This window comes from Lepisosteus platostomus, chromosome 6 (assembly GCF_059453375.1).
Source record: "Lepisosteus platostomus isolate fLepPlt1 chromosome 6, fLepPlt1.hap1, whole genome shotgun sequence".
Taxonomy (NCBI): domain Eukaryota; kingdom Metazoa; phylum Chordata; class Actinopteri; order Semionotiformes; family Lepisosteidae; genus Lepisosteus; species Lepisosteus platostomus.
This window is the reverse complement of record NC_142616.1, coordinates 11544863-11570435: the sequence shown is the minus strand read 5'-3', so window position 1 is coordinate 11570435 and position 25573 is coordinate 11544863. Positions and strand designations below refer to the sequence as shown.

The following is a 25573-nucleotide window of genomic DNA, read 5'->3' as shown; positions in this document are numbered from 1 at the left end:
GTGATGGGGAGACGCTCTCAGGGAGGGGATGGTGTGGAGTGTGGGAGTGATAGTGATAGGGAGACGCTCTCAGGGAGGGGATGGTGTGGAGTGTGGGAGTGACAGTGATAGGGAGACGCTCTCAGGGAGGGGATGGTGTGGAGTGTGGGAGTGACAGTGATGGGGAGACGCTCTCGGGGAGGGGATGGTGTGGAGTGTGGGAGTGATGGGGAGACGCTCTCGGGGAGGGGATGGTGTGGAGTGTGGGAGTGACAGTGAGGGAGACGCTCTCGGGGAGGGGATGGTGTGGAGTGTGGGAGTGACAGTGAGGGAGACGCTCTCGGGGAGGGGATGGTGTGGAGTGTGGGAGTGACAGTGATGGGGAGACGCTCTCAGGGAGGGGATGGTGTGGAGTGTGGGAGTGACAGTGAGGGAGACGCTCTCGGGGAGGGGATGGTGTGGAGTGTGGGAGTGACAGTGAGGGAGACGCTCTCGGGGAGGGGATGGTGTGGAGTGTGGGAGTGACAGTGAGGGAGACGCTCTCGGGGAGGGGATGGTGTGGAGTGTGGGAGTGACAGTGAGGGAGACGCTCTCGGGGAGGGGATGGTGTGGAGTGTGGGAGTGACAGTGATGGGGAGACGCTCTCAGGGAGGGGATGGTGTGGAGTGTGGGAGTGACAGTGATGGGGAGACGCTCTCAGGGAGGGGATGGTGTGGAGTGTGGGAGTGATGGGGAGACGCTCTCGGGGAGGGGATGGTGTGGAGTGTGGGAGTGACAGTGATGGGGAGACGCTCTCGGGGAGGGGATGGTGTGGAGTGTGGGAGCGACAGTGATAGGGAGACGCTCTCGGGGAGGGGATGGTGTGGAGTGTGGGAGCGACAGTGATGGGGAGACGCTCTCGGGGAGGGGATGGTGTGGAGTGTGGGAGTGACAGTGAGGGAGACGCTCTCGGGGAGGGGGTGGTGTGGAGTGTGGGAGTGACAGTGATGGGGAGACGCTCTCGGGGAGGGGATGGTGTGGAGTCTGGGAGTGACAGTGATGGGGAGACGCTCTCGGGGAGGGGATGGTGTGGAGTGTGGGAGTGACAGTGATGGGGAGACGCTCTCAGGGAGGGGATGGTGTGGAGTGTGGGAGTGACAGTGATGGGGAGACGCTCTCGGGGAGGGGATGGTGTGGAGTGTGGGAGTGACAGTGAGGGAGACGCTCTCGGGGAGGGGATGGTGTGGAGTGTGGGAGTGACAGTGATGGGGAGACGCTCTCGGGGAGGGGATGGTGTGGAGTGTGGGAGTGACAGTGATGGGGAGACGCTCTCAGGGAGGGGATGGTGTGGAGTGTGGGAGTGATGGGGAGACGCTCTCAGGGAGGGGATGGTGTGGAGTGTGGGAGTGACAGTGATGGGGAGACGCTCTCGGGGAGGGGATGGTGTGGAGTGTGGGAGTGACAGTGATGGATGATGTCGACTGCGGGAGGGAGACGGACACGCACCCGCAGGAAGGGGATGATGTTGTCCTTGGCGATGGCCTGCAGCAGGCGGGGAGCCCCGGTCAGGGACTGCAGCCCAGCGCCGCAGGTGGAGAAGAAGGAGCCGATCACGATCACCCAAGGGGACGGCCAGGACAGGGTCCCCACAACCAGGTTCCCCTGGACAGAGTCGCCGAACCTGAGGGTCGACACGGGCAACAGAGTCAGGTCTCTCTGAGCAGAGAGGCCCACAGGAGACAGGGGAGAGGGTCAACAAGGGCAACAACAGCGAGACAGCAAGACAGCAGGGGCAGTGAAGCAGAGGGCCTTAGAGACAGACAGACAGACAGACAGGTGAGAACACAGAGACAGGGGAGAGAGAGAGAGAGACAGACAGACAGACAGACAGACAGGTGAGAACAGAGAGACGGGGGGGGGGGAGAGGGAGAGAGAGACAGGCAGGTGAGAACACAGAGACAGGGGGAGAGAGAGAGAGGCAGGTGAGAACACAGAGACGGGGAGAGAGAGAGACAGGCAGGTGAGAACACAGAGACAGGGGGAGAGAGAGAGACAGCTTTGGCAACACTGATTGTACCTATCGGTCATGCTAATAAAGCACCTTGAATTGAATTGAATTGAGACAGGCAGGTGAGAACACAGAGACAGGGGGAGAGAGAGAGACAGGCAGGTGAGAACACAGAGACAGGGAGAGAGAGAGAGACAGGCAGGTGAGAACAGAGAGACGGGGGAGAGAGGTGAGAACACAGAGACAGGGGGAGAGAAAGACCGAGAGACAAGCAGGTGAGAACACAGATACAGGGGGAGAGAGAGAGACCGGTGAGAACACAGAGACAGACTCACTTGTCTCTCAGCACAACGCCCTCGATGCAGGCGCCGAACAGGACCACGTTACTGAGGTCTGACAGCAGGGCTCAGGACAACAACAGCACAGCGTCTAAACACAGCGCACCCCCTGAACACAGCACCTAAACAGAGCATCTCCCCTGAACACAGCGCCCCCCCTAAACAAAGTACTTAAACACAGCGTGCCCCCTGAACACAGCACTTGAGCACAGCTTCTCCCTGAACACAGCGCCTAAACACATCGCCGCTCGAACACAGAACTTGAGCACAGCTTTGCCCTGAGCACAGCGCCCCCCTGCACCAGCACGAGCCTCACACACTCCACGGGCACTGCGGACCGCACACACACTGACTGCGGTCACGCCAGAACCCCACTGGACAAGCACGGAGGGACTGGCGCCGAGCCAGGAAGGATACAGACGAGGGACGTGGTGAGGATGGCCAGGATGGTCCCGATCGGAATGGATCTCTGAGCGTCCTTCAGGTCACCTGAGCGATTGGAGCCAGCCATGATCCCTGAGTCCAAGAGAGAGACACTGACTGACTGGACACTCCAGTACATTAACACTGCACTGAGAGAGAGGGGTTCATACAGACACACTGACTGACTGGACACTCCAGTACATTAACACTGCACTGAGAGAGAGGGGTTCATACAGACACACTGACTGACTGGACACTCCAGTACATTAACACTGCACTGAGAGAGAGGGGTTCATACAGACACACTGACTGACTGGACACTCCAGTACATTAACACTGCACTGAGAGAGAGGGGTTCATACAGACACACTGACTGACTGGACACTCCAGTACATGAACACTGCACTGAGAGAGAGGGGTTCATACAGACACACTGACTGACTGGACACTCCAGTACATTAACACTGCACTGAGAGAGAGGGGTTCATACAGACACACTGACTGACTGGACACTCCAGTACATTAACACTGCACTGAGAGAGAGGGGTTCATACAGACACACTGACTGGACACTCCAGTACATTAACACTGCACTGAGAGAGAGGGGTTCATACAGACACACTGACTGACTGGACACTCCAGTACATTAACACTGCACTGAGAGAGAGGGGTTCATACAGACACACTGACTGACTGGACACTCCAGTACATTAACACTGCACTGAGAGAGAGGGGTTCATACAGACACACTGACTGGACACTCCAGTACATGAACACTGCCCTGAGAGAGAGGGGTTCATACAGACACACTGACTGACTGGACACTATCTGAGAGACACTACCTGTCACAGAGGGGAAGAAGATCCCCACCAACAAGGTGAAGGAAGTAGTGATGTCAGCGAAGATGTAGGACATCCGGCTGGACGGCTGTGCCAGCACGTCGGGAGAGGGGAGCGAGGGCTTCTCGATGACCTCGCCCTTGCCGAGATAGGCGCTCCACACGTTCTCTGGAGAGAGGAGCAGAGGAGGTGTTCAGGGAGAGCGACCGGCAGGGCTCCCACTCATTTCTACCAACACAATTCCAGATCTCTTCCCCGGGTGTACTCCCGCCCTGTCAGGAGCACGCTGGCCTGACAGCCGCCACAGCAGCCCCTGCCCCTGCCCCTGGCCCCTGCCCCTGGCCCCTGCCCCTGGCCCTGGTTCTGCCCCTGCCCCTGGCCCTGCCCCTGGCCCTGGCCCTGGTTCTGCCCCTGGCCCTGGCCCTGGCCCTGGCCCTGGTTCTGCCCCTGCCCCTGGCCCTGCCCCTGGCCCTGGCCCTGGTTCTGGCCCTGCCCCTGGCCCTGCCCCTGGCCCTGCCCCTGCCCCCTGCCCCTGGCCCTGGCCCTGCCACTGCCCCTGCCCCGGCCCCGGCCCCGGCCCCGGCCCTGCCCCTGCCCCTGGCCCTGGTTCTGGCCCTGGCCCTGGCCCTGCCCCTGGCCCTGGTTCTGCCCCTGGCCCTGGCCCTGGTTCTAGTTCTAGTTCTAGTTCTAGTTCTAGTTCTAGTTCTAGTTCTGCCCCTGGCCCTGCCCCTGCCCCCTGCCCCCTGCCCCCTGCCCCGGCCCCGGCCCCGGCCCCGGCCCTGCCCCTGCCCCGGCCCCTGCCCCTGGCCCTGGTTCTGCCCCTGGCCCTGGATCTGCCCCTGCCCCTGGCCCTGGTTCTGGCCCTGGCCCTGGCTCTGCCCCTGCACCCTGGCCCTGGCCCTGGCCCTGGCCCTGGTTCTCCCCCTGGCCCTGGCCCTGGCCCTGGCCCTGGCTCTGCCCCTGCACCCTGGCCCTGGCCCTGGCCCTGGCCCTGGCCCTGGTTCTCCCCCTGGCCCTGGCCCTGGCCCTGGCCCTGGCCCTGCCCCCGCCCCCGGCCCCCGCCCCTGCCCCCGGCCCCTGCCCTGCCCCTGGGGGGCAGTGTCCTCTCCCCATCACCTCCTGCTGCCTGACAATGCAACCCCACTGGCAGCCACGGTAAAGAGCTAAACACCACCCAGAGCACACGGGGGCAAACCCCAGAAGTGTGGTTAGAACTGAGAGCCGGAGGCTCTTCTGTACACAGAGGGCGGTGGAGGTGGGGAACAAGCTGCCCAGCCCTGTTGTTGAAGCCGATACCCTGGCTTCTCTCCAGACACAGCTGGGTGAGACCCTCCAGTCAGGACAGGAGGCTCTTCTGTACACAGAGGGTGGTGGGGGTGGGGAACAAGCTGCCCGGCCATGTTGTTGAAGCCGGTACCCTGGCTCCTCTCCAGACACAGCTGGGTGAGCTCCTCCAGTCAGGACAGGAGGCTCTTCTTTACACAGAGGGTAGTGGGGGTGGGGAACAAGCTGCCCAGCCACGTTGTTCGACGTCATAGATCATCATATCAACCAGCCAGTCAGGTGGACAGAATGGCTTTGTCTTCTCGTGACCCATCTGGTGTCCACAAAGGTCCACCTCACGGTGGCTGTCTCCATGACACCCGACCTCCGACGGGACCTACCTGCTCAGAGGCGCTCTGACAAGACACTGCCCCCCGCGGGGCGGGTCCGGGCCACGTCCCAGCCGGGCGCCACAGTCCCCGCCACCCCTGATCTCAGCGTGACCCCGCGCCCCCTCGGCGGCGTACCGGCGATGACGCCGCTGCTCAGGCCCGGGATGCCCTGGATCTCGGTGACGTTGCTGAGCCTGAAGTACTCGTCACAGGTGGCGTTGAGCTCCTCCGCGCTGCAGAACAGCCCCCAGAGGCGCGTGGGCACGGTCACGTTCTCGCGCACCGCCGTCTTGCTGCACTCGTCGAACCTCTGGCGCAACAGCGTGCGGTTACCCAGCATGCACACCCTGAGAGAGAGAGAGACGGGCATTAATACACCCACCCGCACACCCTGAGAGAGAGAGGGGTTAATACACCCACCCGCACACCCTGAGAGAGAGAGGGGTTAATACACCCACACGCATCCTGAGAGAGAGGGGTTAATACACACACACACACACACACATCCTGAGAGAGAGAGAGGTTAATACACCCACACACCCTGAGAGAGAGAGAGGTTAATACACACCCACCCTGAGAGAGATAGAGGGGGGTTAATACACCCACACACCCTGAGAGAGAGAGAGGTTAATACACCCACACGCATCCTGAGAGAGAGGGGTTAATACACACACATCCTGAGAGAGAGAGGGGTTAATACACACACACACACACATCCTGAGAGAGAGAGAGAGGGGTTAATACACACACACACACACCCTGAGAGAGAGAGAGGTTAATACACCCACACGCATCCTGAGAGAGAGGGGTTAATACACACACACACACACATCCTGAGAGAGAGAGAGAGGGGTTAATACACACACACACACACACATCCTGAGAGAGAGAGAGGGGTTAATACACCCACACACCCTGAGAGAGAGGTTAATACACACCCACCCTGAGAGAGAGGTTAATACACACCCACCCTGAGAGAGATAGAGGGGGGTTAATACACCCACACACCCTGAGAGAGAGAGAGGTTAATATACACCCACCCTGAGAGAGAGAGAGGTTAATATACACCCACCCTGAGAGAGATAGAGGGGGGTTAATACACCCACACACCCTGAGAGAGAGAGAGGTTAATACACCCACACGCATCCTGAGAGAGAGGGGTTAATACACACACATCCTGAGAGAGAGAGGGGTTAATACACACACACACACACATCCTGAGAGAGAGAGAGAGGGGTTAATACACACACACACACATCCTGAGAGAGAGAGAGGGGTTAATACACCCACACACCCTGAGAGAGAGGTTAATACACACCCACCCTGAGAGAGAGGTTAATACACACCCACCCTGAGAGAGATAGAGGGGGGTTAATACACCCACACACCCTGAGAGAGAGAGAGGTTAATATACACCCACCCTGAGAGAGAGAGAGGTTAATATACACCCACCCTGAGAGAGAGAGGGGTTAATACACCCACACACATCCTGAGAGAGAGAGAGGTTAATACACACCCACCCTGAGAGAGAGAGGGGTTAATACACACACACACCCTGAGAGAGAGGTTAATACACACACACACTCAGAGACTCAGAGAGAGATAGACAGGCAGACAGTGAGACAGGCAGCGAGACGGGCCGAGGGCTTACGGGAAGCTGGGAGGCTGGAAGGCGGAAACGAAGGCGCCGGTGTAGATGGACAGGACCGACAGGATGACGCAGGCCAGGAACACGGAGGCCAGCTTGTTGACGTACTTGACGCCCACGAAGACCAGCAGGGACATGAGCAGCAGGAAGATGGAGCCGTACACACGCATGTTGTTCAGCATGGCCACGCCCTGGCTGGCCTCGTCCTGCCCCTGGAATATGGCTGCCGAGGGCGAGATGTACATCTGAGAGACACAGAGGGGGTTAATGGGGACGCTGGGAGACAGAGGGAACCCTCTTCACCACGCAGCACAGGATGGGTCTCTCTAACGAAGAACAGGCTCGAGGGGCGCGGCCCGGCCAATCAGGAGATGAGGCTCGAGGAGTGCGGCCCGGCCAATCAGGAGAGGGGGCTCCTGGGGTGCGGCCCGGCCACCGGCCAATCAGGAGAGGGGGCTCGAGGGGCGCAGCCCAGCCACCGGCCAATCAGGAGAGGGGGCTCGAGGGGCGCAGCCCGGCCAATCAGGAGAGGTAGACAGCCGGGCCTCCCCGCCCACAAGAACAGGTTATACACAGCCCGCTAAAGGAAAAGCGGACAGCGACGTGACTGTACGTCACTGTAGTAAACTCTGCTGAGACAGACAAGAACTGTCAACACACGATCCAGTCCCATCCCAGAATCCCCCCTTCGGTCGCACGGACAGCAGTGACGAGAGCAGGCACCTACCAGGAAGATCTCAATGGCTCCCAGGATATACATGGCACCAGCAAAGGTCGTCCCCAGGTAGAAGCACAGTCCCACAGCTCCCCCAAACTCCGGACCCAGAGAACGAGAGATCATGAAGTAGGACCCTCCAGCTAGAGAGGTAAATACAGACACATTGACTGACTGGACACTCCAGTACATTAACACTGCACTGAGAGAGAGGGGTTCATACAGACACACTGACTGACTGGACACTCCAGTACATTAACACTGCACTGAGAGAGTGGGGTTCATACAGACACATTGACTGACTGGACACTCCAGTACATTAACACTGCACTGAGAGAGAGGGGTTCATACAGACACACTGACTGACTGGACACTCCAGTACATTAACACTGCACTGAGAGAGAGGGGTTCATACAGACACACTGACTGGACACTCCAGTACATTAACACTGCACTGAGAGAGAGGGGTTCATACAGACACACTGACTGGACACTCCAGTACATTAACACTGCACTGAGAGAGAGGGGTTCATACAGACACACTGACTGACTGGACACTCCAGTACATTAACACTGCACTGAGAGAGAGGGGTTCATACAGACACACTGACTGACTGGACACTCCAGTACATTAACACTGCACTGAGAGAGAGGGGTTCATACAGACACACTGACTGACTGGACACTCCAGTACATTAACACTGCACTGAGAGAGAGGGGTTCATACAGACACACTGACTGACTGGACACTCCAGTACATTAACACTGCACTGAGAGAGAGGGGTTCATACAGACACACTGACTGACTGGACTGTCCAGTACATTAACACTGCACTGAGAGAGAGGGGTTCATACAGACACACTGACTGACTGGACACTCCAGTACATTAACACTGCACTGAGAGAGAGGGGTTCATACAGACACACTGACTGACTGGACACTCCAGTACATTAACACTGCACTGAGAGAGAGGGGTTCATACAGACACACTGACTGACTGGACACTCCAGTACATTAACACTGCACTGAGAGAGAGGGGTTCATACAGACACACTGACTGGACACTCCAGTACATTAACACTGCACTGAGAGAGAGGGGTTCATACAGACACACTGACTGACTGGACACTCCAGTACATTAACACTGCACTGAGAGAGAGACACACCTGGCACAACTCCATTCGTGGCGATGGCACTCATTGAAATAGCCGTCAGCATGGTCTGCGAAGGCAAAGAGAAAGGAGAAGCCTGGTCACTCTGTGCGCCGGACAGATCGGGTGTGTGTGGGTCGCTCTGGCGGCGGGCCGGTCACACTGACACAGCAGCAGCAGACGAAGACGATGCACAGGGCCTGCAGGATGCCGGCCGTCCCGACCACCCAGGGCAGACGCAGGAACAGGATCACCCCGAAAATGTTCTGCAGGCACGGCAGGTAGACCCCCATGAAGGTGCCCAACTGGGGAGACTGAGAGAGAGAGAGAGACAGGACAAGAGTTTAACTCAAGAGCAGCACAGAGCCCTCAGCCTGATACAGGCAAGGAAGGACCAGGAGCAAGGAGCAGGACACCAGTTCTACCAGGAGGCCAGCTGGTCTGGTGGTCAAGGTGCTGACCCTGTTGTACCGGGAGGCCAGCTGGTCTGGTGGTCAAGGTGCTGACCCTGTTGTACCGGGAGGCCAGCTGGTCTGGTGGTCAAGGTGCTGACCCTGTTGTACCAGGAGGCCAGCTGGTCTGGTGGTCAAGGTGCTGACCCTGTTGTACCAGGAGGCCAGCTGGTCTGGTGGTCAAGGTGCTGACCCTGTTGTACTGGGAGGCCAGCTGGTCTGGTGGTCAAGGTGCTGACCCTGTTGTACCGGGAGGCCAGCTGGTCTGGTGGTCAAGGTGCTGACCCTGTTGTACCGGGAGGCCAGCTGGTCTGGTGGTCAAGGTGCTGACCCTGTTGTACCGGGAGGCCAGCTGGTCTGGTGGTCAAGGTGCTGACCCTGTTGTACCAGGAGGCCAGCTGGTCTGGTGGTCAAGGTGCTGACCCTGTTGTACCAGGAGGCCAGCTGGTCTGGTGGTCAAGGTGCTGACCCTGTTGTACCAGGAGGCCAGCTGGTCTAGTGGTCAAGCTGTAGGCTCTGGTACTTGGTATACCAGAAGGTTACCAGTTTGATGCCAATTCAACCTTCAGGCACCCAGAACAGCACCAGCAGCCCAGTGCAGTTCCCTGCTCCGGCCAGCGTGTGGCAGTGTGCAGCGACAGTGGGGCTCGGTACCTTGCTCGGTTTCCTCTTCTCCCCGATGCTCTCTGCTTCCTCGTGCTCCTTGGCGCCCTGGGTCAAGTTGGTGTAATTGGCCAATCGGTTGAGGAGGGAGGAGACCTTTGGCCGAGTGTCCATCTCCTCCTACACGGGCAGACAGAGAGGGGTCAAGAAAGACACGCTGACTGGACACTGCAGGACAGAAACAATTACACTTGCAGCCATATCACTATGCAGCTCACAGCTGACAGCCCACTGGAGCTCAGCAGGAGTGAGCCTGGCCAGTACCTGGATGGGAGACTCCTGGGAAAGCTGAGGCTGCTGCTGGGAGAGGTGTTAGTGGGGCCAGCAGGGGGCGCTCACCCTGCAGTCTGTGGGGGTCCTAATGCCCCAGTACAGTGATGGGGACACTTGACTGAAAACAAGGCGTTGTCCTTCAGATGAGACGTGAAACGGAGGTCCTGCCTCTCTGTGGTCAGTCAAGACCCCAGGGTGTCTCTCAGAAAGAGTAGGGGTGTGACCCCAGTGTCCTGGACAGACTCCCCCTGGTCTTTACCAGTCATGGCCTCCTGATCACCCCCCTCTCTGAACTGGCCTCATCACTCTGCTCTCCTCCCCACTGAGAGCTGGAGCATCATCACACTGGGGGGGTGGAGGGGATCCCCATTACCTGTAAAACGCTTTGAGTGGAGTGTCCAGAAAAGCGCTATATAAGTGTTAGCAATTATTACAATTATTAATTTTTATTACTTGGAAGCACTAACACAGAAAGATGAGCAGACAGGCTTTTCAGGCAGGCACAACAGGTATTTGTAATGACAAACATGTTAACAGACTGACCTCAAATAGAGCCAAGTTCCGATCGTAGAAGTCATCATCGTCAACACCATGGCAATTATTGATGTAAACACTGGATATCTTAACACTGCCATCTGCCGAGAGAGAGAGGGGTTAATACAGACACCCTGACTGACTGGACACTCCAGTACATTAACACTGCACTGAGAGAGAGGGGTTCATACAGACACACTGACTGACTGGACACTCCAGTACATTAACACTGCACTGAGAGAGAGGGGTTCATACAGACACACTGACTGACTGGACACTCCAGTACATTAACACTGCACTGAGAGAGAGGGGTTCATACAGACACACTGACTGACTGGACACTCCAGTACATTAACACTGCACTGAGAGAGAGGGGTTCATACAGACACACTGACTGGACACTCCAGTACATTAACACTGCACTGAGAGAGAGGGGTTCATACAGACACCCTGACTGACTGGACACTCCAGTACATGAACACTGCACAGAGAGAGAGGGGTTCATACAGACACACTGACTGACTGGACACTCCAGTACATTAACACTGCACTGAGAGAGAGGGGTTCATACAGACACACTGACTGACTGGACACTCCAGTACATGAACACTGCACTGAGAGAGAGGGGTTCATACAGACACACTGACTGACTGGACACTCCAGTACATTAACACTGCACTGAGAGAGAGGGGTTCATACAGACACACTGACTGACTGGACACTCCAGTACATGAACACTGCACTGAGAGAGAGGGGTTCATACAGACACACTGACTGACTGGACACTCCAGTACATTAACACTGCACTGAGAGAGAGGGGTTCATACAGACACACTGACTGACTGGACACTCCAGTACATGAACACTGCACTGAGAGAGAGGGGTTCATAGAGACACACTGACTGGACACTCCAGTACATTAACACTGCACTGAGAGAGAGGGGTTCATACAGACACACTGACTGACTGGACACTCCAGTACATTAACACTGCACTGAGAGAGAGGGGTTCATACAGACACACTGACTGACTGGACACTCCAGTACATTAACACTGCACTGAGAGAGAGGGGTTCATACAGACACACTGACTGACTGGACACTCCAGTACATTAACACTGCACTGAGAGAGAGGGGTTCATACAGACACACTGACTGGACACTCCAGTACATTAACACTGCACTGAGAGAGAGGGGTTCATACAGACACACTGACTGGACACTCCAGTACATTAACACTGCACTGAGAGAGAGGGGTTCATACAGACACACTGACTGACTGGACACTCCAGTACATTAACACTGCACTGAGAGAGAGGGGTTCATACAGACACACTGACTGACTGGACACTCCAGTACATTAACACTGCACTGAGAGAGAGGGGTTCATACAGACACACTGACTGACTGGACACTCCAGTCCATTAACACTGCACTGAGAGAGAGGGGTTCATACAGACACACTGACTGACTGGACACTCCAGTCCATTAACACTGCACTGAGAGAGAGGGGTTCATACAGACACACTGACTGACTGGACACTCCAGTCCATTAACACTGCACTGAGAGAGAGGGGTTCATACAGACACACTGACTGGACACTCCAGTACATTAACACTGCACTGAGAGAGAGGGGTTCATACAGACACACTGACTGACTGGACACTCCAGTACATTAACACTGCACTGAGAGAGAGGGGTTCATACAGACACACTGACTGACTGGACACTCCAGTACATTAACACTGCACTGAGAGAGAGGGGTTCATACAGACACACTGACTGACTGGACACTCCAGTACATTAACACTGCACTGAGAGAGAGGGGTTCATACAGTACAGTAAGTGTTACAGGACCATAAAGGCACGGACGTCCAGACTCGGAGACAGTTTTATCCCACGAGCGATCAGATGACTGAGCTCTGCCCCCGGCGCTGGCTCACGCGGATGTGTTTTCCTCACACTAGGTGTCTGACCTTTCCTTTGAAGACGCATGTTATTGAACCTGTTGCTGCTGCTGTTCTACCTCCAAGTTCTTGGCGACCCCTTTGACGTCTCTGTATGGGAGCCCAGGAGCTAACAGGCAGGTAGTCACACTCGCGCACGTGACAAACTGAGCCCCGCAGTCCCAGCGTGCCCTCCGGGCGAGATCGCGCGCGGGTTCAGCGTCGCACGCGCCCCAGAGGACAACGAAATGCTGACTTGGGTGTTGCCTCACATAACAAAGGCCGCAAGCGAGGACGTAAAAGATGACATCACCGTGACACAGAACGCGAGAGCCCATGACATCACCCCGTCTCGCAGCAGCTGTGCGCTTCGTGCAGGACTCGAGCCCCGGCAGGACGCTCAGTGTTCAGTGGGGGTCAGGAGGGGTTCCGCAGTCCCGTGGCTGTGGGAAAGAGGCCCAGGGTGGCTCTGGCGGACGGTGTGGAAGGAGGGGGGTGCTGCACCCCTGACGGCCTCAGCTGTCACCCGCACCGCTCAGGGCTCGCCCACAGGGAAGAGCTTCAGGTGCCTGCCTGTGTTGGGCAGAAGTGTTGGCACACCCCCCCGCCTCTCTCCACGCACAGAGACACACACGCAGTGGAGACCCACAGCTCTCTCCACCTCCAGTGGGAGGAGAGCCTGTCTCCCCTCTCGTCCCACACTGCACAGCGACAACCCCCCGCTGTACGACACCGTCCCCACACTGCACAACAACAACCTCCCGCCGTACGACACCGTCCCCACACTGCACAACAACAACCCCCCGCCGTACGACACCGTCCCCACACTGCACAACAACCTCCCGCTGTACGACACCGTCCCCACACTGCACCACAACAACCCCCCGCTGTACGACACCGTCCCCACACTGCACAACAACCCCCCGCCGTACGACACCGTCCCCACACTGCACAACAACCTCCCGCTGTACGACACCGTCCCCACACTGCACCACAACAACCTCCCGCTGTACGACACCGTCCCCACACTGCACCACAACAACCTCCCGCTGTACGACACCGTCCCCACACTGCACCACAACAACCTCCCGCTGTACGACACCGTCCCCACACTGCACCACAACAACCCCCCGCTGTACGACACCGTCCCCACACTGCACAACAACCCCCCGCCGTACGACACCGTCCCCACACTGCACAACAACCTCCCGCCGTACGACACCGTCCCCACACCGCACAACAACCTCCCGCTGTACGACACCGTCCCCACACCGCACAACAACCTCCTGCTGTACGACACCGTCCCCACACCGCACAACAACCCCCCGCTGTACGACACCGTCCCCACACTGCACAACAACCTCCCGCTGTACGACACCGTCCCCACACCGCACAACCCCCCGCTGTACGACACCGTCCCCACACCGCACAACAACCCCCCGCTGTACGACACCGTCCCCACACCGCACAACCCCCCGCTGTACGACACCGTCCCCACACCGCACAACAACCTCCCGCTGTACGACACCGTCCCCACACCGCACAACCCCCCGCTGTACGACACCGTCCCCACACCGCACAACAACCTCCCGCTGTACGACACCGTCCCCACACCGCACAACAACCTCCCGCTGTACGACACCGTCCCCACACCGCACAACAACCCCCCGCTGTACGACACCGTCCCCACACTGCACAACAACAACCTCCCGCTGTACGACACCGTCCCCACACTGCACCACAACAACCCCCCGCTGTACGACACCGTCCCCACACTGCACAACAACCCCCCGCCGTACGACACCGTCCCCACACTGCACAACAACCTCCCGCCGTACGACACCGTCCCCACACCGCACAACAACCTCCCGCTGTACGACACCGTCCCCACACCGCACAACAACCCCCCGCTGTACGACACCGTCCCCACACTGCACCACAACAACCCCCCGCTGTACGACACCGTCCCCACACTGCACAACAACCCCCCGCTGTACGACACCGTCCCCACACCGCACAACAACCCCCCTCCGTACGACACCGTCCCCACACTGCACAACAACCCCCCTCCGTACGACACCGTCCCCACACTGCACAACAACCTCCCGCTGTACGACACCGTACCCACACTGCACAACAACAACCTCCCGCTGTACGACACCGTCCCCACACTGCACAACAACCCCCCTCTGTACGACACCGTCCCCACACTGCACAACAACCCCCCGCTGTACGACACCGTCCCCACACTGCACAACAACCCCCCTCTGTACGACACCGTCCCCACACTGCACAACAACCTCCCGCTGTACGACACCGTCCCCACACTGCACAACAACAACCTCCCTCTGTACGACACCGTCCCCACACTGCACAACAACAACCTCCCTCTGTACGACACCGTCCCCACACTGCACAACAACAACCTCCCTCTGTACGACACCGTCCCCACACTGCACAACAACCCCCCGCTGTACGACACCGTCCCCACACTGCACAACAACAACCCCCCGCTGTACGACACCGTCCCCACACTGCACAACAACCCCCCGCTGTACGACACCGTCCCCACACTGCACAACAACCCCCCGCTGTACGACACCGTCCCCACACTGCACAACAACAACCCCCCGCTGTACGACACCGTACCCACACTGCACAACGACAACCTCCCTCTGTACGACACCGTACCCACACCGCACAACGACAACCCCCCGCTGTACGACACCGTACCCACACTGCACAACAACCCCCCGCTGTACGACACCCTCCTCACAACCTCCTGGCGTACAACACTGTACCCACACTGCACAACAAGCTCCTCACAACCTCCTGGCGTACAACACTGTACCCACACTGCACAACAAGCTCCTCACAACCTCCTGGCGTACAACACTGTACCCACACTGCACAACAAGCTCCTCACAACCTCCTGGCGTACAACACTGTACCCACACTGCACAACAAGCTCCTCACAACCTCCCTCTGTACGACAACCTCCTCACAACCTCCTGATGTACAACACGTCCCCACGCTGCACAACAACCTCCTCACAACCTCCTGGTGTACAACACGTCCCCACGCTGCACAACAACCTCCTCACAACCTCCTGGTGTACAACACGTCCCCACGCTGCACAACAACCTCCTCACAACCTCCTGGTGTACAACACGTCCCCACGCTGCACAACAAGCTCCTGCTGTACGAGGGTCGGCCTGCAGCACGAGTGGCCGTCAGCAGTGCTTTGCCAGAGCGTTTCCCAGCGATACTGACAGCAGGAGGCAGGCAGTGGTGGGGGGAGGGGGCTCACAGCGCACGAGCCCGCTGACCCCCCCAGCGCAACGAGGAAGTCCCCCGCCATCCCGCTGAGGCCTGACCCGTCAGCTGGGCCCCCCAGGGGGCAACAGGCGGAGAGAAACAGCGGGGCGAGGAAACCACATGCCACTCACACGAGCGAGAGGGGGACCTCTCTCCTCTCTCCCGCGGGGCCTTGAGAACGATCACACTGAAGGACTTGTTTTCCCTGGGCTGTGCGTGTCGCCGGCGCCGCGTCACACTGACCCCTGCTGGAGGGCCACGGCCAGCGCCACTCTGCCGTGGAACCCGCCGTCTGGTGATAAGTTCGGGGGGGCCTTGATTACGCCTGCGGGGCCGGGGGGGGACGGAGGCAGGCCGGCCGGGCTCCCGCCCCGTAGCGCTCCGAGCCGTTCCGGGTTTTCCCGAGCGCGGGTCCACGCCCCGCAGACGGCCCCCATCGCACACCTGCCGGCACCAGCGCCGCCGGAGCTGGCCAGCCGCCTCGGGGCCCCCGTGGGCACACAAGAGCCCCTCGGCCAGGGACAGAAACCCGGGGCAGGTAGTCCTGGTGCCCCACGGCAAACCGAGGCGGTGCGAGGAACAGGCAACCGGCTCCAGTCTCCCACAGTCCCCCGGGGCCTGGTCCGGGACACTGGTGTCGGCCCCGCGGATGGGGCGGCGGGCAGCTGCGTGGCACAGGTCCAGTCCGGTCCCACCGGGCCAGCAAGAGGTGTGAGCGCCCCCAGACCGCCGCTCCCCTCTGGGGCCAGAACCGGCGGAAGGGGAAGGGAGGAGCGGGGCGGGCGGGAGACGGGCCGTGCCCTTACCGTGCTCGGTGGCCGCGCTGCGGTCCGGCGTGTCCGCCCCGGTGTCGGCGGCCGAGGTGGTCAGCGCCCCCGAGGCCTCGCTGAGCGGCTCGCTGCGGCTGACGCTCTCCTGGGAGCTGAACCGGACCCGGGAGCTGGGGTCCGGCGAGGTGTCGGACGCGCCGGGCAGGTCCTCCGCCTTGGTCGGCGTCACGGTGAACCGGACCGAGCTGGACATGGCGCCCCGGACGGGTCCCGACGTGGAGCCTCTTTTTTTTCTTTTCTTCGCAGACCTTGTCCGTTTTGTTGTTGTTGTTTTGTGGCGTTGAACTCACATGTGTCTGTGTGTGTACACTGGAATCCCACGCTTGTCGGAGAAAGAGGAAAACGAGCCCCCGCAACCCAGCCGAACCGAACTCAATTTTCTGTCCAACCGTTTCGAAAAAATGAAGCGTTTCGGGGTTCGCTGCATTCCTCCTCACCACCAAATGTGTGCTTGTTTTAACAAACCGCCTATCCGGGCGTCTCTCTCCCTCTTTCTGGATGATTAAACACGTAAGAAGAAATAAAATATAAAAACGGCCGGGCGGCGAGGCGGGAAGAGGCCCGGGGTCTTCACTCGCCCACGTCCCCGTGGGCCCGTGGAAAACCACAACGGCGCTTCGGTCGCCTCGAGTGAGTTCTTCCACGGTTTGAATTTTAAAAAAATATATAAAAAATTAAATGAAAACTATCCGACACGCAGGAAGTACGTTTGTCCTTCGGCGCGTCGATACCGGCAACGTCAACGCTCAGAGCCGTTGGCCGCCAGAAGTGACTTCAGGCGAGAAAAACGGTTTTGAGGGACCAGCCTGGAAAAGGTACGATTTCCCCGGGGTATTTTTTTTTAAAATGAGGGTAAAATCACAAAATACTTTTGAGACAAAATACTGAATAACCTCCCCCCCCCCTCCTCCCAAAAAATAGCATTTAACGGAAAAGACGTCCGGGCGCCGTAAGCCTGGTTGACAAACAAAAAAAACTCGAATATCGTGACGTTAAATTAAAAACACCCCCCCGCCAAGAAAATCAATTTTCGACGGTTTTTTAAAGACGACTTTCTGTCGATTGTTGTGCCCAACTTCCGAGTGATTGAGATGAATAGTTGTCAAAACAGCAGTTCATCGGTACAAATGCCAGCTCCGGCCGATTCAGACGGTTTGACAAAGCCGGGCCGTCTCAATAAAACCGTTACTGACTCAAGCGAGAGCCGTGTCCACGAAGAGCCGGTCCCACACCGACAGCACTCCGGCGCGGCGCGTCTGTGAAACCGCTGTTTTTCCACAGGTACGCGACGCTATATTTCAATACTTCTATCGGCGTTTCCTCTGGGGTCGTCAATTGACTTGTTTGTTTTTTTTTCCCCCAAAACAAATACTCCCAAGACCTTAATCAGGGATGGCCGCGAATATGAACCACTGCAAAAAAAAAAAACAAGAAAAATTAATGAAGCAACGACAAATCTCCACTTTTGAAGGAATCGAGGAGAAGGTAAAGTTTTGGAGGATTTTGGACATATAAGTCATAAAAAGCGAAACTCGTGCTGGCTGTGCGTCAGGGAGACCTCATGACTTCACAATGATCAGCCCTTTTAAATCATAATATTAATAAAAATAAAGAGATACGATTCACCGCGCTGAAGTCACCGGCTGCAAGCTCATCCCGTCGGGTTGTTTTTCACCACAGTGACACGGCAGCTTTTCATGACGTTTGACTTTTTTTTGGGGGGGAAAAACAACACCAACTTCTCCTCTCGGGGTTTCGGTTCGGACTGGGCTGGGGTTTGTCTTCGGTACCGGCCTGTCACGGGTCGGACCTCAGGCTCAGCCGGGCGTGCGTTCCCCGGCCCCGGGCGAGGGAGGGGGTTTTACGGATTGATGTATTTTCCAGGGGGAAAATAATAATAAATAATAATAATTATTATTATAATAATACCAAAAAAAAAACTGGGACAGGCCCGAGTTATTCACGCCGATTTGTTCCTGCGTCAGCTCTCCCGCCGCGACACGCAGCCTTCTCGGGCTGCGTGTCCGGGTCGGACCCGAGCCTCTCACCCCGGGCGGGCGGGCGGAACCGGTTCGGGCTCAGTGTGTGTGTGTGAGAGAGAGAGTGAGGGGACAGGTCCGGACGAGCTCTGCGGGTTGGGTGTGGGTTTGTTTGCGACTACAGCTGCCGTCCCGGGCCGGGCAGGGAGAGCCGGACCCGGCTGCGGTTCGGGCAGAACCCCTCCGCGGATTCACCGACTGACAGATCGCCGGGACCGGCGGAGACGCCGTCCCCCAGCCCGGCCAGCCCGGCAGCCGACAGCGAGCCCGCTTTTCCTTCTAGAAAATAACACGATGAAACCGTCTGTCTCGGACAGAGAGAGAGAGAGATACTGACCGCCGCCGCGATCCCGGCTTCTCCCCGGCCCACGGAGGGGACACGGACACGCGTGTGTCTGCGGAGGAGCGCAGACCGGTCCTCGCCGCCGCCGGGTTGTCTCGGGCTGGGGGGGGGTTCGAAAGCCGGCAGGTTCCCCCCTCTTTTCTTCCTGGGTCCCCCCGCGAAGCCCTGCGCCTCCTCTGCTCCTGGAGATCACGCGTGCACCGACCCGCATCCGTTCCCCTCCGCGGTCACGCAAGAGAGGAGCCCACGGCTATTAAAAAACTGCAGCAGAGACGCCAGCACGTACACACGCAGGTGTGTAGCTGTTCTCCTTGTTGTTAAGTTTTCAAAAAAAAAAGTCCAGAGACGAGACAGGTAATATCCCGCTGTGCCGTGGCGTGGGAAAGTCCTCGGATCTCCGCGGCTCCCGGCTCGGCTCGGTTAGCGATTATTCCTCGGCTGGCTGGTTGGCTCCCATAACATCCTACCCATCAGCGCAAAGCCGCTTCCCTGTCTGCACTGCGCGCCCCCGCCCGCGCAGCCGCTGGGCCGGAAGCCGGTGCATGGCGGGAGTTGTAGTTCTTCGTTGCTATGATCCCGGCAAGGGCCCCCGTGTTGTACATGGAGATCAGTCATTAATCGAGATGACAACTGTCCCCTCTGGGTGAAAGCAGCCCAGGAAAGCTACGACGTTTATTTTGGTTAGTTAAAATGTTCTAGATTGATCTGCCAAATTATATAAACAGAGAAACAGGTTCCTTTTTAATCCCAATACAAAAATATCGCCCGTCATCGAGTGAATCATCACCGTTCGTCGTTATTATAGACACGAGTGACACGGCCTGGGTACAGACTGGCTGTGGAACAATTTCACGTTGACAGAGACAGGAGCAGGTGGAAGCTGTGCGTACCTTACCTGTACCGCCCGCTGTGAAACGGTCTTCTGTCAGGCGTGACGGTGGTACGGACCCCTGGTGGCCTGTATACTGCGTCTGCGTGTTAAGGAGCGAGTGAGGGTTTACTCCCGCCGGAAAGAGAGGAAAAGAAACAGACCGTTTTCGGCTGTGGAGCTTCCTCGGGTGTCAGCCTGGGAGAAACCCGCGCCCGCTGACCCGGCTCCCTGCCTGAACGGGTCTGACTGGTGTGGCAAAAGCACAGTTGTAGAAAACTGCCAGTTTGTGAGGCCTTCACAGACTCTGGGGGGGGGGGGCTGTGATGTCAATCTCTCATGACCCCCTGGGCTCGAACCCCAGATTCAGGAGCTCCTGCGTGTGTCCGGGAGACACCCAGAGAGAAACACGGATAATGATAATTCTAATATCCTGACCCCTCTACAGCTCCTTCCTGGACCCTCCTCTTGCAGCGCTGTCCAGTCCTGGGGACCCCCTCCACCCCCCCAGTGTGATGATGCTCCAGCTCTCAGTGGGGAGGAGAGCAGAGTGATGAGGCCAGTTCAGAGAGGGGGGTGATCAGGAGGCCATGACTGGTAAAGACCAGGGGGAGTCTGTCCAGGACACTGGGGTCACACCCCTACTCTTCCTGAGAGACACCCTGGGGTCTTGACTGACCACAGAGAGGCAGGACCTCAGTTTTACGCGAGTGAGGAACTGAACGCTTGAGCGCGGCTGCCAAGGTACCCACAGTCGAACCTGGGCTCCCTGATCCGTCTGACCGGCTGGTTCACCACGTGGACGCCAGCCAGGAGCTTCCTGCCACAGCTGTGCACAGCCTGATCTCTGTCAGTCAGGACAGGAGGCTCTTCTTTACACAGAGGGTGGTGGGGGTGGGGAACAAGCTGCCCAGCCCTGTTGTTGAAGCCGATACCCTGGCTTCTCTCCAGACACAGCTGGGTGAGCTCCTGAGGTCAATCAGCTACTAACAACCAAACTGCCTGGTTGACCCCTCCTTTGTAATATTGTCTATTCATAAGGCTTCAAAGTTTCCCATTTCAAGAGATGTGAGGGTTCTGCCCTGTAACCGAGAGTCCAGCTGGGACAAAACCCCAACACAGACGAGGGGACCCGCCGATCTCAACCACCGCGCCATGGGTCACAGAAACGCAACACACAGCTCCTCTGTCAATACCAGACTTTATTGTTGGACCACCGAGTGTGTCATCATCTCGTGAAGAGCAGTCTCCCGGCTCCAGACACAATGGTAAATAAAAGGAAGATACAGGCTGAAGGGCATCGAGCTGCATCACAATACTGCCAAGACTTCGACTGAGAAATCAACACAGGGCACTGTAGCAATGAACCAGCTCCTGGGTAACAGGGCAGACAAGAGGAGAAGAGCAGAGCCCAGTGTGGTTAATCAGCACCAGCAGGAGAGGAGGGAGGAGAGGGGAAGAGCAGAGCAGAGCTTAGTGTGGTTAATCAGCACCAGCAGGAGAGGAGAGGAGGGAGGAGAAGAGCAGAGCCCAGTGTGGTTAATCAGCACCAGCAGGAGAGGAGGGAGGAGAGGGGCAGAGCAGAGCCCAGTGTGGTTAATCAGCACCAGCAGGAGAGGAGAAGAGGGAGGAGAAGAGCAGAGCCCAGTGTGGTTAATCAGCACCAGCAGGAGAGGAGGGAGGGAGGAGAAGAGCAGAGCCCAGTGTGGTTAATCAGCACCAGCAGGAGAAGAGGGAGGGAGGAGAGGGGCAGAGCAGAGCCCAGTGTGGTTAATCAGCACCAGCACTCCGCCTCCTCACTTCACTCCCAGGTGCGAGAGGGAACTGGAGGTTGAGTCACAAGGTTACCCCCCTTCCCACCCATCCCAAGGGCACTCAAGTCCAGGTCAGTTCAGAAGGATGTTCTTCCAGGATTCGGGGCTCAGAGGGTGGGGTTCACTCGGGTGTCACGTCTCGCTGCTCCGCGCTCGCCTCCCCTCCTCCGCGCTGGCGTGCGTGGTCACAGTCCAGTGCAGGTCAGGGCTTCTGCGGCGCGGCCAGCGTGTCCGGGCGTCGCTCGGTTACAGCACTGGCCGGGGCTGCTGAGTGAGCAGGAGGCTGAAGCGCTTCTTGATGGTGACGCGGTGGCGGGAGTATTTATCATCCGGGGAGAACCGGGCCGGGTGGGCTGAGCTGGTGGGCCGACCTGAAGGATCCACCTTCTGATAGAGAGAAACACAGAGAGAGGGGTTCATACAGACACCCTGACTGACTGGACACTCCAGTACATTAACACTGCACTGAGAGAGAGGGGTTCATACAGACACCCTGACTGACTGGACACTCCAGTACATTAACACTGCACTGAGAGAGAGGGGTTCATACAGACACACTGACTGACTGGACACTCCAGTACATTAACACTGCACTGAGAGAGAGGGGTTCATACAGACACACTGGCTGGACACTCCAGTACATTAACACTGCACTGAGAGAGAGGGGTTCATACAGACACACTGACTGGACACTCCAGTACATTAACACTGCACTGAGAGAGAGGGGTTCATACAGACACACTGACTGACTGGACACTCCAGTACATTAACACTGCACTGAGAGAGAGGGGTTCATACAGACACACTGACTGACTGGACACTCCAGTACATTAACACTGCACTGAGAGAGAGGGGTTCATACAGACACACTGACTGGACACTCCAGTACATTAACACTGCACTGAGAGAGAGGGGTTCATATAGACACACTGACTGACTGGACACTCCAGTACATTAACACTGCACTGAGAGAGAGGGGTTCATATAGACACACTGACTGACTGGACACTCCAGTACATTAACACTGCACTGAGAGAGAGGGGTTCATACAGACACACTGACTGACTGGACACTCCAGTACATTAACACTGCACTGAGAGAGAGGGGTTCATACAGACACACTGACTGACTGGACACTCCAGTACATTAACACTGCACTGAGAGAGAGGGGTTCATACAGACACACTGACTGACTGGACACTCCAGTACATTAACACTGCACTGAGAGAGGGGGGTTCATACAGACACACTGACTGGACACTCCAGTACATTAACACTGCACTGAGAGAGAGGGGTTCATACAGACACACTGACTGACTGGACACTCCAGTACATTAACACTGCACTGAGAGAGAGGGGTTCATACAGACACACTGACTGACTGGACACTCCAGTACATTAACACTGCACTGAGAGAGAGGGGTTCATACAGACACACTGACTGACTGGACACTCCAGTACATTAACACTGCACTGAGAGAGAGGGGTTCATACAGACACACTGACTGACTGGACACTCCAGTACATTAACACTGCACTGAGAGAGAGGGGTTCATACAGACACACTGACTGACTGGACACTCCAGTACATTAACACTGCACTGAGAGAGAGGGGTTCATACAGACACACTGACTGACTGGACACTCCAGTACATTAATATTGTGGGCACTGTTGGATCTGCTCCTGCTGCTGCCATGTTGGCTGTGTCAGTACCAGTGGCGCGCACGCACACACACAACAGGACAGTATCATGTTGCTACTGCAGCTTCAGGAGGCGATGTTAAGGCCGTAGTCCCTCGTTTACAGTTCACTACCGCCGGTCGGTTGCTATACGTTTACAGCTACGGCTTTATGTGCGAATGCTGAAAGCCGGACTGAAAAACACAAATACTACGTCTCACTGAACACCGAAATACCGCTCACCTTCAGCGTGTACATTCTCTCCCCCTTCTCGTTCAGGTAAAACTGCAGAAACATGGCGGCGGCCGCACAGCAGACGTCCACAAACCGTACAAACTGTGGATATGAAGGTGGTACCGGCTGCTACTTTCTCACAGCGGACGGCAGGACTAAACACACCAACACGTGCTCTCAACTTCTTCCTCCTCTCCCTCGTGCGTTTGCAATATGAGCTCACTTCCGCTCCCAACCGCCGGGCGCACAGTTTGCCGGCGTCATTTCCGGTCGGGCGCGTTGTTGACCTCCTCGCCTTCTGAGGAACTCCGCCCCCTGGTGCTCGGAGGTAGCAGTTCGTGTCCGGGATTTTCTCTCAGCGGCATGTCTGCGCAGTATCTGCTCTCCCTGTGTCTGACAGCAGTAACAGTGTTAATAGCAGAGGCATTGGTGACATTAGAGAAACAGCCCAGTACTATTAGGAGGAGTAGCAGTACTGTACAAACATGCTCTGGATGTGTCCAGTATCCAAATATAAAATATACTTTGATATTAATAGTTGATGTAATACTACCACTGCAGTTTTTTCCACTTGCAACACTACTAGCAGTCGGTGCATGAACAGAAGATCACAACTATTCATTTTGTTTTTAATTGCTATTTGTGAAGCTCGTTTCCTATTTTTTGGCACAGTGGCCAGCATTGCTGCCTCTCAGTGCTGGCTCCTTGGGTTAAATTCCAGTCTTGGGGTGCTGTCTGTCTGGAGTCTGCATGTTCTCCTCGTGTTTATGTCAGTTTCCTCTGGGCGCTCCGGTTTCCTCCCACAGTCCGAAGACATGCTGGTGGGTTAAGAGGCTTCTGGGAAAACTGGCCTTGGTGTGAGTGTGTGTATCTCTCTGTGTGTGTGTCCTATGATGGGCTGGTGTCCTGTCCAGGGAGTGTGTGTGTGTGTGTGTGTGTGTGTGTGTGTGTGTGTGTGTGTGTGTGTCCTGTGAGGGGCTGGTGTCCTGTCCAGGGTGTGTGTGTGTGTGTCCTCCGAGGGGCTGGTGTCCTGTCCAGGGTGTACCCTGCTTTGTGCCCATAGCTTGCTGGGATAGCCTGCAGCTCCCCTGCAACCCCGGATGAAGAAGAATGACTGGATGGATCTCCTTTTGTACTGATAGAAGTTGAAGGGTTGTTTATTCTCACTGTTGTACCATTATTTTCTGTTGGTTTTCTAACTTCATTATACGTCAATGCCTTCTATTTCCAGGAGAGAAAGAACATCAGAGTTGCATCAGCCAATCAGAGGGCAGAATGGAGGCCCTGGTCCCACCCTTCTAAGGCCATGGACTGTCTCCATTGGTGGAAAAACAGGTCAACTTCCTTAGCAACCCAAAGAGCAGCCTCCTCTTCCTTAGCAACTGCACAAACATCAGCGTCTGGAAATTTCACTCCAGTCCACGAAAGAGAGCAGGCAGAAATTTCTTTGCTCTGACAGGAGGGGCACAGGCTGCACCTGAGACACGCCCTCGGCTTCCTCGAAGGAGCCAGCCAGGAGACACCCCACAACTGCAAGAGGGCATCCCCGAAAGGAGGAAGGCATTCTGAGGTCACCCAACATCGTTGTTGCCCCAGCCTGTCCCAGCTGACCCACACTTCCATCCTAGACTTCAGCACGTGCCTCCAAAATGAAGGAAAGCAGTAACCCCAGTGCCCTCACCTCTGCCCAGCGCCCCCTTCCTGCCCCTGTGCCTCCACGACCCAGCAGAATCCCTCACTGGCTCCCCCTATTGGCACGGTATACACCCTACTGGGCCCCTGCCCAGCCCCCGCCCCAGGGGGCAGCCAGCGCTGACTCAAACCCTGGCTTGGAGGGCGAGC

At 57.2% G+C, this 25573-nt stretch overlaps 2 protein-coding genes across 3 annotated transcripts in view; both read right to left on the bottom strand.

Annotated features, from left to right (window-relative positions):
• The window catches only part of slc12a6 (solute carrier family 12 member 6), a 35318-nt gene extending 15677 nt beyond the window's left edge, over nt 1-19641 (bottom strand). For both annotated transcript variants that reach the window (XM_088634221.1, XM_088634222.1), the window contains exons 1-13: nt 19129-19641; nt 16729-18164; nt 10668-10759; nt 9843-9971; nt 8904-9050; nt 8752-8806; nt 7597-7727; nt 6873-7114; nt 5357-5568; nt 3570-3734; nt 2722-2820; nt 2302-2359; nt 1465-1639 (exon numbers count right to left, since the gene is read on the bottom strand). In XM_088634221.1, the coding sequence (XP_088490347.1) occupies nt 1465-1639; nt 2302-2359; nt 2722-2820; nt 3570-3734; nt 5357-5568; nt 6873-7114; nt 7597-7727; nt 8752-8806; nt 8904-9050; nt 9843-9971; nt 10668-10759; nt 16729-16945 (1722 nt within the window). In that variant the 5' untranslated portion in view covers nt 16946-18164; nt 19129-19641. The remainder of the gene's footprint in view (nt 1-1464; nt 1640-2301; nt 2360-2721; nt 2821-3569; nt 3735-5356; nt 5569-6872; nt 7115-7596; nt 7728-8751; nt 8807-8903; nt 9051-9842; nt 9972-10667; nt 10760-16728; nt 18165-19128) is intronic.
• A 1545-nt stretch (nt 19642-21186) lies between these two features.
• On the bottom strand, nt 21187-23951 carry nop10 (NOP10 ribonucleoprotein homolog (yeast)). Its single transcript, XM_088634230.1, has 2 exons — nt 23741-23951; nt 21187-22203 (listed from the first exon to the last, which is right to left on the bottom strand). The coding sequence occupies exons 1-2, from the start codon at nt 23792-23794 to the stop codon at nt 22063-22065; spliced, it is 195 nt and encodes a 64-aa protein (XP_088490356.1). The 5' UTR covers nt 23795-23951; the 3' UTR covers nt 21187-22062.
• Nucleotides 23952-25573: the final 1622 nt, after the last annotated feature.